We start from the raw sequence: 12,896 nt of genomic DNA on the forward strand, positions 1-12,896 counted from the left end.
TAATTTCATTGGGTGACTCCTAGTTCTTGTGTTATGAGAAGGAGTAAATAACACTTTCTTATTTACTTTCTCCACACCAGTCATGATTTTATAGACCTCAATCATATCCCCCCGCTTAGTCATCTCTTTTCCAAGCTGAAAAGTCCCAGTCTTATTAATCTCTCCTCATATGGAAACCATTCCATACCCCTAATCATTTTTGTTGCCCTTCTCTGCACCTTTTCCAATTCCAATATATCTTTTTTGAGAAGGAGCGATCACATCTGCAAGCAGTATTCAAGATGTGGGCATATCACGGGTTTATATAGAGGCAATATGATATTTTCTGTCTTATTATCTACCCCTTTCTTAATGATTCCCAATATTCTGTTCACGGCTTTAACAGCCGCTGTACATGGAGTGGATGTTTTCAGAGAACAACCCAAGATCTCTTTCTTGAGTGGTAATAACCAATTTATCCCCCAACATTGTATGTGTATAGTTGGCATGACTATTAATTCTTAGAATTCTAAAGTGAGAAACAGCAACTGAGTAAATTCAGTGCCCACCTCTCTCCTCCTCTCCCTTTGCCCTTCCTGCTTTTCCCCTTTTCCATCTTGCTATCTTTATAGTCTCACAAAACCCCAGTACAGAGCCAACCAAAAGGCACTGCACTCTTCCCCTTAGAGCTAGGAGAGAGTTTATAACAACATTATTTTGAACACTGGGAAGGAGAAAGTCCAGTTCTGGCAGGAAAGCAAGATTTGAACTGGGTTAACACAGGTCTACAATAGCTCATTCAGATAAACTGAAATTAAACAGCAACCTAAAAAGGAGCCCTGTTGAAACCAACAACTGGAAGCTACTAAATGTTAAGTATCAGAGGGGTAGCTGTGTTAGTCTGAATCTGTAAAAAGCAACAGAGGGTCCTGTGGCACCTTTGAGACTAACAGAAGTATTGGGAGCATAAGCTTTCGTGGGTAAGAACCTCACTTCTTGCATCTGAAGAAGTGAGGTTCTTACCCACGAAAGCTTATGCTCCCAATACTTCTGTTAGTCTCAAAGGTGCCACAGGACCCTCTGCTACTAAATGTTAAAATCCTACAGTGCAATCTAATTGAAAATACACCATCAAAATAATTTAAGAACTGTAATATAATTAATACTCTAATTCAGGGGTCGGCAACCTTTCAGAAGTGGTGTGCCAAGTCTTCATTTATTCACTCTAATTTAAGGTTTCGCGTGCCAGTAATACATTTTAACGTTTTTAGAAGGTATCTTTCTATAAGTCTATAATATATAACTAAACTATTGTTGTATGTACAGTAAATAAGGTTTTTAAAATGTTTAAGAAGCTTCATTTAAAATTAAATTAAAATGCAGAGCCCCCGGACCGGTGACCAGGACCCGGAAGTGTGAGTGCCACTGAAAATCAGCTCGTGCGCCGCCTTCCGCACACGGGCCATAGGTTGCCTACCCCTGCTCTAATTACTGTACATTATCCTCTCCTCTTCCCTCTTTTCCTGGCTTGGAACCAGGAAGTAATGGCAAACTCCTTCCCACATCCACGCTGTGCTCAAACCCTGCCACTTCATTCTCCACCACACATCAAATCTCTGTCCTTTCTGCCCCGTTCATCTGGGCAGCGCTGGGCTCCAATCATTTCCTGCCTTGACTACAGCAAAATCCTCCCCTCTGGCCTCAGTGATACACACATCATCCTCATTCCCGTCTCTCCAAAATATGGCCATCAAAATGATCTTCCTTGACAGACTGACCATCTCACTCCCCATTCTGAATCCCTCCAGTAGCTTCCCTTTGGAGACACATCAAGTTTAAAATTCTCACATTCATCTTCAAAGCTATCCATAATTCTGCCCCAGGCTACCTCTTGGATCTTGTCTGCGATCACATTTCCCCCTTGTTGTTCTGCCATTTTCTGTGATTTCCTTCTCTCACATCCGTCTCCGTATGTCTCCTCCCACCCTATGCATGGAATGCCGTTCCCAAAGCAGTGTGCCAAGCTACAATCGTCTTTTCATCCAAATTATACCTCTACCCCGATATAATGCTGTCCTCAGGAGCCAAAAATCTTACTGCGTTATAGGTGAAACTGCGTTATATCGAACTTGCTTTGATCCGCCGGACTGCGCAGCCCCGCCCCCCCTCCCCCCGAAGCACTGCTTTACCGCGTTATATCCGAATTCATGTTATATCGGGGTAGAGGTGTACTTTTAAACGCCTATTTCTGCCACAGTTGCCTGAAGGAAGAGAGTTTATAGTTTAGTTCAAATTATAAATACAAGCTAAACTCCCCCCACGTCTGGATTTCCAATTGGGTCCTGTCTACTTTCTAAATTATGAGCTCTTTAAGGCCTGGTTTATTTTTATTTGTGTGCTATATGGCACTGAAGCACATTATTTGAATTGTGCTGACAATCACTAAAACAAGAACAGAATAAAAAACCTGATAGTGTGTGTTGATCTAATGTTTTACTGGCTTGAGTTTAGAATGAATCACCAAAAACAAAGCCAAAAGTTATACAGGTCATTTAAAAGGAGAAGCAAATACAACTTTTCTACCAGCACCATGTATTACATTCCCTATGTTTAAAAGAAAAAGTCGTTTCAGAAACTATTTTAGAATTGCAACGTTTTTAGCGCTACGATTTTTTTGTATCCTTCCAACTGTACAGTCCAGTTAGTCGCGTTACGGTACATCGTCACAGCAAGAAAAAAGCCTACGGCAACGAGTCTGAGAGCCTGGGTCACCTGACTTGGGCTCGTGCTGCAACAGTAAAAATAGTAGTTTACACGTTTGGCCCTGGGCTGGAGTCCGGGCTCTGAAACCCGGTGACAGGGGAGGGTCTTGCAGCCTGGGATGTAGCCCAAGCATCTACCTGGCTATTTTTAACCCCGCAGGATGAGTCCTGAGAGCCAGAGTCTTTTTTTGCTGTGTAGACATACCGTTCGTTACTACGCAATGAACTCTACAGGTCTCAGAGGAAGAGAAAAGTTATAATACATTTTTAAACACGTGACTTTAAATTGCTTTACTGTTCATTGGGATTACACAGATCTATAGTCCAGTATCTTATGAGCCACCAGAGAGGATATGGGTGTGTGTGTGTGTGTGAGGGATGTGCGGTCATGTGTCCCCCCATTTGCTGCTTGCCTTGTACTGTTCAGAGGTTTGCAATATTAGAAGTATTCCCTAATGAGGTGAATTAGTGAAAAGAATGCAGGTGGGGCAGTAAAAAGTGAATAACCATTTTTTCACATGATTAAATAAATAAACTTTACACATTAATGCCATCACCTTCTAAAAGGCATGGTATAAAATTAATATACAGATATAAAATGTTATGTGAATATAACATCGAAGAAGTTGAAATTGTATTATATTTCAAGATTTGTGTGTGTTTTAATTTGCAATCTTCATTTTCCATTCATTTGATTTTTTTACATAATATAATATATGGAGATATCCTATCTCCTAGAACTGGAAGGGACCCCAAAAGGTCATTGAGTCCAGCCTCCTGCCTTCATTAGCAGGACCAAGTACTGATTTTGCCCCAGATTCCTAAGTGGCCCCTTCAAGGATTAAACTCACAACCCTGGGTTTAAGCAGACCAATGCTCAAACCACTGAGCTATCCCTCAAAGGCAAATCTTAGAGACCACAAACAGCAGTAATGTAAGTAATGCTTTACTCAACAAAGCTCCTAGATAACTTCTAGTTCTTACTGAGAATATCATTCAGAGATTTATAATAGGTAAACCACTGTTTATAATTCCATCAGTATTAGAGTTCTAGAATCTGCTGACAAAGAGACCTAAAGGGAATCATATAATCAAAATATAAATGCTATGTTTTATACTGCTTCAATATTTTCACACGGATAATAGATGCAAACAGAACACCCTACCTGTCAAACATACTGATCTAGATGAAGTGAATAAAAACAACGCTTGGAGACTGATGGGCTCGTCTAGGTCAAAATCTGTAAAAAAAGAAAATGCAGTTTATTTATAAAAAAGAGAATGTTCTATAATTTAAAAAAAGGCGTACAATGGGAAGTATTTATTTAGACCTTAATAAATTCTTACCTTTGTCCCCTGTTAACGCAGAGGATGAAAGTAAAATAAGAAACCCTTGATCTTGTAAATATTTGATGATTGCCTAGAATAAGTGCATATGAAACTATAGTGAGTGTTTTCTTTTCCTTTAAAGCAAATTCATTACTCGCTAAAGACATACTGCATAGTCACCAGCACTGCAGGTTTCCCCACCAATGTGTCTCAACAAAATCTTAGCAGTACCACCTCTAGAGATGAGGCAACAGTTCAGAGGGAAGGGTGGCCAGCACATCCCTCAGCCCGCACCGCTTTCCGCAGTCCCCATTGGCCTGGAGCCGCGAACCGCGGCCAGTGGGAGCCACGATCGGCCGAACCTGCGGATCGGCAGGTAAACAAACCGGCCCTGCCCACCAGGGGCTTTCCCTGAACAAGTGGCAGACCGGCTTTGAGAACCACTGCTCAAAGAAATAGACCAGCACGATCAACTCATTTCTTATAGATGAGGTCAATGAACCACAGTCAGATGGTAAAAACGTTTCAGTCAGTACCAGCCTGTGCAAATTTGAGCTAGTGACCCATAGATGAAATCTTCCATATAGTCTATTATCAATCCCCCAAATTCATCCACTCCCCCTTATTTCTTAATAACATATTATTTATCCAAAAGGCATGTAATCATTAAAAAGACATCATAGTTTGAGGCTCTCAGGTCCACAAGCCTCTAAGCACCTTAACAAGAAATAGTTGTAAATATATCACAACTAAAAAAACGTGTCCAAATAAAGCCAAGAGTAAGAGCGAAATAAAACTCCACTATCCTACTAGCATACAATAAACCGTTCCACCCACATCACCAAACTAAAGTGAAAATAAAAGATTACATACGTTTGACTTATTAATATCAGCAATATAAAATGGGAACTGTCAAAAAACCACATTCACAATGAAAATACAGTAATTTAGAAACATTAAATAATTTCACTATTTAATGTTTAAACAAATTAATGTTAAAACATTTTATAGTTGTACAGGAAAAGAATAAAAGCCAAGTTAATCACAAAGTTATTACAATGCACGTCCAAATAAATAAAACAATGACATTTCTTATCAGTCTAAAGGCTGCAAGCAGGAAGGATGAGGAAAGCCAAACTCTAATTAGACATCAGAGTTTAAAATACAGTTCAGAAATTTATATTGAACAAAATAGGTGCAGTTTGATTTCAAGCAGCACAAATTACCCCAATGGCACTTTCATTTTTAGACTGCAAGAAGAGTACCCTAGAAACACACAGTTGAAAGTGAAACTATAATGCTGGTCATTTTAGTTTCACTTTCAATTAGGTGCCAGTGAAGTAAAATCACCAGCAATTAACTAACATAAATAAATGGTAAATAACAATCATATAATAAAAAGCCACAAAGCAGAGCGGGGCAATGCTTGCTGCCTCCTCCTTGAAACACAGAAGAGGTTTTTCAGCCCAATTTGACTATTTTTTGATACTTTAAATACAATTATGAAATCTTCTTATTTGCACTCAATTCCAAATCCCCATTCACCATCACTGTGAAACCTTGACTTCATAGGCTCCTCTGAGATTCCATTCTACTCAATCCCCATTCACCGACACTGTGAAACCTTGACTTCATAGGCTCCTCTGAGATTCCATTCTACCCAATCCCCATTCACCGACACTGTGAAACCTTGACTTCATAGGCTCCTCTGAGATTCCATTCTACCCAATCCCCATTCACCGACACTGTGAAACCTTGACTTCATAGGCTCCTCTGAGATTCCATTCTACCCAATCCCCATTCACCGACACTGTGAAACCTTGACTTCATAGGCTCCTCTGAGATTCCATTCTACCCAGTGCTTAATTTATAATGAAAGAGGTGCCGGGGCTCAAGCAATTTTTTTACATTCAAAACTGATGCGGCAAGCCCAGAGGTGCCAGGGCTATGAACTGCCAAGCCTAGAGGTACCAGGGCTATGAACTGCCAAGCCTAGAGGTACCAGGGCTCAGCCCTGGCAAACCCCGGCACAAATTAAGCACTGATTCTACCCATGTCACACAAGATCGAAATCCAGCTATCAACCTCTTCAGCCTTTCTGAACAATGAGAAGCTGCAGAAGGCTGCAGACCTTGGGCCAGGCCTCAGCTGGTATACATCAGCATACCGTACCTGAAGTCAACAGAACCTTGCCAGTTTACATCAGGTGAGGATTTCGCCCCCTAGCTTTGAGTCAGGAGGAGAAATTGCAGGGGAGAAATTCTTTTTCAGATCAGAGCATAGCCTCCACAATTTCACAACTCAGGAAGCCTATGAAGCTTTTAGAGGGCAGCTGCCAAATATCTGGTTAGATTGGGGCTCTCTATCAGCCATACAGGAGAACTCTGAGAGTGGGGCACCTGGTATCCTTTGCTCAGTAAGTGGGCATTCTGCTTGCCCTGCAGCAATCAGTCTCCACCAGCTTAATACATATAATGCATTAAGAGCCCTTTAACTATATGATTTAGTGTGCAATAGTAAAAAAAAAAAAAAAACATCTCGGCAAGACATAAAGGAAGACTCAAAGGCCTTGAAAAATGCATTGTATTCAGTGCTGTGTTTAATTCATGCTAGCAATCAGGTCACAACTTGTACCCTGTAATCTTCTGTCAACACTCCATAAATTGCAGTCCCTCACCTCAAAATATACAACATGCCACTTTTCAAAGTTAAGTAACTCAGATGCCAATTTGCATTATTTAGGAAGAGGCCTGTAAACCACTTTTAAAAACTAAGAATCTGAACATAAAAATTAAATATGACCATTTTTCCCTGGACTACAATCACTTAAAATAATTCTTACCAACTCCTTTTCCTTTAGGTTTTCTAATAATGGATCCATTTTATGTTGGTCTTTATTTGAAATTTCCACTTCATACAAACTGAAGTAAATATCTTGATAACAGACTGGGAAGGAAACAAAGAGCACTTTATATTTAAATAACTGACTTAAATGAACCTCTGACATAGAAAACAGAAATAAAAAAGTAGTACTACACATGGACCAGCATGATTAGTATTCAGAGAATGAAAATCCTGGGTTTTAAAAGAGTAAATACTGCAGAGATTTTCTAAACAGTTGCATGAATTCACATCACAGGAGCAATCTACTGCTATCCACCAGTTTAAGAAGAAGTTCACGGTTGAAACACTGCAGCAGACAAAAGCAACTTAATGTATTTTCATTGATTTTGCAGCGCTTTGCGGAGGTGTCCAGAGGTATGTAGGATGCAATATAAAATACAACAAGTTGTCATAAAATGCTCGTGAATGCTATCAACAACACCTATTTTATATCCTGGATTCCATACGCGGTCTAGTGGACACTATCTAACAGCTACTGAGGTCAATAGCAGAATTCCCCATTACAAATTAATGTTTAAATCTGTCATTCGGCATGGTAAAAATTGGTCGTAAGATTCCATAAACCATATCCTAATGGTCAAAATTCCATACCAAAAGAAATATAAACGAACAGACCCAAACTTGAAAACAGGAACACATTTCTTCTTCACATTTGTTCTCCCTCCACCCACCCCATTGACTAGGGCAGAGGGAGAGAGAAAAGAAGAAATCCCTATGCGTATACTTTATACCACAGTGACAAGGGCAGTATAAATTACTAGTCTAGTCAATATCTTTTCTAGCCCCTTCCTAAATTTGCTCTGATATGAGGCTTCCTCACACTTGACTTAAAATGGTATCTTCCGAGCCTCTCCCAGAGCCCTGCAGATCTTCCCATTTAATTTCTCCCTCTCACGGACAGCCAAAGTCACGGTAGCGCTCCCTTAGCAGACAGCCGGATGCTGCTCCCTGCAGACTGTGTTCTTTGGGCTTACCGAAGGTTGCTAGATTGTGCCATGAGGCCTACACTTTGGCTGCTGAATGCCCCTTGCTGGCTCAGAAGCGAGTGACTATGGGTTTGATCAGGCAGCATGTAAAGTACCCTGAGATCAACGATCGATGAGGATACTCAACACTGGGCAGATTCAGGCTCCGAGTTTGGATAAGCAACTGCAGAAGTATCTTGTGCTACCCTCTGTCACCCTATAAAAAGGGCTGCTTTAAAAGAAAACAAGCCACATATGAAAAACTATGAAATAATTACTCATTCATACTGTGAGTGATTGTACACGTACCTTCGTTTTTTGTGTAATTACTTTTTCCAAATGCAGCTTCCGGTAGCTTTTTTTTCAAATCAGACACGCCTATGATATATTTCATTTCCAGTTTGGCTGGCCTATCAAAAGAAGAGCAAAAGTGGTCAAGATGAAATATATGTATAGTTCTAACTTAGATTCCTCATTTGAGGTTATTATACCATTGTAAAACTGAAAAGTGGACAACTGCTCATTCCACTGAACCGAGCTCTGACATATGGCTTATTGTTTGCAGTGTGGTAGCTGTATTGGTCCCAGGATCTGAGAGAGACAAGGTGGATGAGATAGTGTCTTTTATTGGACCAACTTCTCTCTTTCACCAACAGAAGCTGGTCCAATAAAAAGATATTACATCACCCACTTGTCTCTCTCCTATTGATTACTGGCTCCCAGAGAAAAAATACTGAAGTGGACCTAACGGAATTAATTAGTTTCAGTTGACAAAACAGAATAGTCTTCCCAAAAATTACTTTTTAAAAATAATACCAATTTATGGCTTCTTTGACTAGCTTGACAATGATGCCAAATGAGTAATAGTCTCCAAAGACCAAAGCAGACATCAGAAAGAATTAACAATCCTGGATACAGGTGATGTCACCTAATAGTGAAGTGTCCAATCAGATGTCTCAAAAATAAAAGCATGTCCCTCGTGAGGTATAAACGGTTAGTATACAAAGCCACATGGGTGCCTACTGCAGGAACAGAAAGCTGGCATTGTGTGTTCTGTACCAGACTTTGGCCTGGACCAGCATCAAGTGGTCTCTACTGACCCAAAGGGACCTTAAACAGTGGCATGTTACTGCAAGTCATAGGGCATATGTTGGAAAAAACAGCTTTTGACCTGAAGAGTTATAGCCAGTATCCTTCCTGTCTGGATACTGGATAAGAACCTACGTAAAGCAGAAGACAATTTATTCTGTTCTCTCCCACTTTAAAACTTTTTAAAAATATATTTTTAGCTTAGAGGCCAACACACACTCCCCACGAAATTCATAAAAACCACAGCAAAACTGGGAGGAAAGTATGATCAGAAGAAAATGAGTGACTAGCTAATCCCTAGCACCAAACAGACTACAAACCCTCTAACTTGTTAAATTCTTCACTGTTATCTAATTCTGATTAAATATTTTAAACACTTACTTTAATATCTTATTCACCATTTCCCCAAGCTACAATTCAGCAGTTTGACTTTATTAGTATAACAACAAAGTCTATTTGCCATAGGAAAAAGAAAAGGAAAAACCAGGAATAATGTATTGGGCTCAATACTCAAAACTAGACACCTCATGTAGCACAAGCAAAATATGCCCTTTCCCTGATGCAGCTCATTTTCCTCGCTGTGCCAGCTCATCTGGCGGGGGGGGGGAGGGGGGCGGGGCAGCAGAGCCTGGGGAAGGGAGAGGAAGGAAGAGGGAGGGAGGGTAGAGGGGGGCAAGAGCAGCCACTGCTACCTCTGTGCATGGTAGGGTGACCAGATCAGCAGTATAAAATATCGGGATGGGGGGGGGAGCAAAAAAAAAAAGGGGGGGGGGACCAAAAAAAAAAGGGAGTTTAAAAGGGGTCGGGGGCATTAGCAGGCCCCGGCCGCACGCGCTGCCCTCCCCGTGGAGCCTCCCGCCCCCCGGCCCGCCACGGGCATATGCGGCACGCAGTGGGTCTGGGCGGGGGCAGCGCGGAGTGGGCAGGGGCTGGGTGGGCAGCGCGGGCCAAATCCCCGCTGCTGCCAGGGAGCCCCGCGCCTCTCCTTCCCGCTCATGGCTGCAGCCCCTTCCCGGCGGGACGCACCTCCCGCCGCCCTGGCCACATGCGGCGCGCGTCCCCCGCTCCTAGTCTCCCTCCCGCTGGGAGGGAGCCGCTGGATGCGCGCCGCATGTGCCCGGGGCGGGCTGGGGGGCGCGTCCCGCCGGGAAGGAGCTGCAGCCGCAAGCGGGAGGGAGAGGCGCGGGGCTCCCCGGCAGCAGTGGGGATTCGGCCCACGCCCCCGCGCCGCCCACCTGGCCCCTGCTCGCTCCACGCTGCCCCCGCCCGGACCCACCGCGCTGCCCCGCGGGCTGCAGGGCTGGAGCAGCCTCCAGGCTGCGCTCCCGGCCCCAGTGTGCAGCGGCCCGGGGGCTGGGCAGGAGCCCACTGGTGCAGCTGAGCCCCCCCATCTCCCTCCCTTGCCAGCCCCCCTTTGCCCGCCTGGTGCCTGGGTGCCGGAGCTGACTCACCAGCTCCAGGCACCGCCGCCACCCCCTCTCTCCAGGCTTGCGCCGCCATGCTGCAAGCCTGGGAGGGAGGAGGAATGCTGCGTGGTTGGGGAAGAGGCGGGGCCAGGGCAGGAATTTGGGGAGGGAGCCAATGGGGGAAGGAGGGGACGGAGCCAGGGGGAGGGGCGAGAGTCCGTCCGGGAGGGCAAAATTTCTTTTTTGTCCCGTGTCCCGACCAAACATTGGTCGGGACACGGGATAAAGAAGCAAATATCGGGACAGTCCCGATAAAATCGGGACGTCTGGTCACCCTAGTGCATGGGAGGGAAGTCGGAGGAGCGGCAGCTCAGAAACGCTAGTGGCTGCTCTCCCCTAACACGCCCCCTGCGAAAGTTCAGGTGATAAGGGACAAAGAGACTCCTGATCATTCCCTGTTAGGTTCACTCCCTCTGGGGCACCTGGCATTGGTCACTGTCGGCAGACAGGATACTGGATACTAGATGGACCTTTGGTCTGACCCAGTACGGCCGTTCTTATGTTCTAAGGGGAGCCCATGTAGGGTGACCCGATAGCAAGTGTGAAAAATCAGGACAGTTTTTTGGGGTGGGGGTTTATAGTTGCCTATATAAGACAAAGCCCCTAATATTGGGATAGTCCTGATAATATCAGGATGTCTGGTCATCCTAAGCCAATGTAAGGGAGTAAGAGGGGCTCCTTACCCCCCTAAGCAGGGGGGAAAGCTGAGTTTATGACTGAGCCTTTAGCTTTTACATCTGCTGGAAACTGCCTTTCTAGCTAAGGTGCCAAAGGATACATCTGTGATTCCCAGCATCAGTGTCAATAAAGCCTCAAATTGTGGGGTTTTTTCCATTTCACTCTGCGGCTCCCCAAGCATTAAAAAAAAGGGAAAATATACTTATACTTACAGTTGTGCTGGAATCACAGCACTATACGGGGACCTGAGGGCTATATCACACAATAGGTGCCCCTGGATAGAAAGCTGCCCTCTCCATGGGCAATAATATACTAAAAATGAAATTAGAAAAAGAATTGTCATGTGAAAATGAAAACAATGCAAATAAAGCTACAGTTAAATACAACTTTTCAAACCAACAAGAGGTTCTCTTACCTTTATTTTCAAGCTCAATTCTAGAGAAAAAAGGGCAGGGGAGGGAGGGAGAAAAGAAGAATACTTAAAAATGGCCAAGGAAAAGTGGCACGTGACTGAATGTTGTACAATAATGTAAAGTCGCTTACATTCTTTTATGATTTAATGTTGACATTATTTTAGGTTCCGTGTACTGAAAGGCTATTATTACATAGGGACAGATCTGTCTCGGGCGTTCAACAACACTGTCACTGGAAAATTCATATACGTAATACTGGAAAGAAAACAAAGGAAAAAGAGATGAAAGAGAATGACTTCATTCAGCAGTGCCTTAATGCCGTCCTTCATCCCACCCCCATCTCACATTAAGTTCAGAAATATTTCTTCAAGCCGTTTCTTCGTTGCCAGCCACTGTACCTGACTCAATTCGAAGGCCCGAAAATGACTAGTCTCCAAGGAAATATTGTTTATATTCACAGAGATGTGGCAGTCATAGCCAGGAGTCGGATTGGTGTAATTCGCCGTGTAATTCTCTGGCATGAACTTGACCTTTCCCTGTGACAAACACATTTGCCAAAAAATAACGCTGGTAAAAATGCTTTAAACAGAAGCAAACCACCCGCGAATTTGAAGATAACTTTGCCATCCTTCCCAGAATCTCAAAGCTCTCTATAAAAGGTGTTGCATGCACATCCTCCACAACTCCCTGAAAGAGGGAGACCAACAAATCGATCTCCACATCGGGGTCCTGCTGAGCAAGGCAAGCAGATGGTGGGGAGACAGTGAGCCTATGTCCTCCACCGCACACTCCTTGCGGTGAGTGCAGGGGCGAAGAACCAGAAACAGGGGACTGGAGGCAGTCTGGGGCTGTGTGGGGTGGAGGGGGGCTGGGATTAGAGAGTCTGGCTCAAAGCGTGGGTGGATTGCTGGGAGCCTTGGGAGTGGCAAGGAACTTGGAGCTGCCTTTCCCACTCTACTCTCCTATTTCCATACCCCCCCCACCACTGCTCTGCCACCAATGCCCCACCGCTGCCACCACCACCTCCCTGCTGCCAGGAGGGCTCAGAGAATGCTGGCCAAGCACCACCTGGAGAACCACAGAGAGGGGAGGCAAGAGAGGATGCCTGAAATCCAGCACCACAGCAGTGCCCAGTGGCCAGGAAGACAAACTTCAAAGTGCTGTGCCGCAGGCACAGCCAGATATGTGACACTGTAACAGGGCTGCAAGCTTGCGTGACACGTGGGTGCTCTGGGGCTGGAGCGCCCATGGGGAAAAATTGCTGGGTGCTCTGCACCCACCGGCAGCTCCCCGCCCCCCCGCCCAGCTCAC

The 12,896-nt window shown here is 44.2% G+C and overlaps 1 protein-coding gene across 2 annotated transcripts in view; it reads right to left on the reverse strand.

The window, feature by feature from the left end:
• TASOR2 (transcription activation suppressor family member 2) overlaps positions 1-12,896 on the reverse strand; it is an 81,113-nt gene that overhangs the window by 39,683 nt on the left and 28,534 nt on the right. For both annotated transcript variants that reach the window (XM_054015498.1, XM_054015487.1), the window contains exons 6-13: positions 11,984-12,121; positions 11,716-11,840; positions 11,588-11,607; positions 11,385-11,484; positions 8,249-8,349; positions 6,913-7,016; positions 4,089-4,161; positions 3,908-3,982 (exon numbers count right to left, since the gene is read on the reverse strand). In XM_054015498.1, the coding sequence (XP_053871473.1) occupies positions 3,908-3,982; positions 4,089-4,161; positions 6,913-7,016; positions 8,249-8,349; positions 11,385-11,484; positions 11,588-11,607; positions 11,716-11,840; positions 11,984-12,121 (736 nt within the window). The remainder of the gene's footprint in view (positions 1-3,907; positions 3,983-4,088; positions 4,162-6,912; positions 7,017-8,248; positions 8,350-11,384; positions 11,485-11,587; positions 11,608-11,715; positions 11,841-11,983; positions 12,122-12,896) is intronic.

Source organism: Malaclemys terrapin, chromosome 1, assembly GCF_027887155.1.
Source record: "Malaclemys terrapin pileata isolate rMalTer1 chromosome 1, rMalTer1.hap1, whole genome shotgun sequence".
Lineage (NCBI taxonomy): Eukaryota > Metazoa > Chordata > Testudines > Emydidae > Malaclemys > Malaclemys terrapin.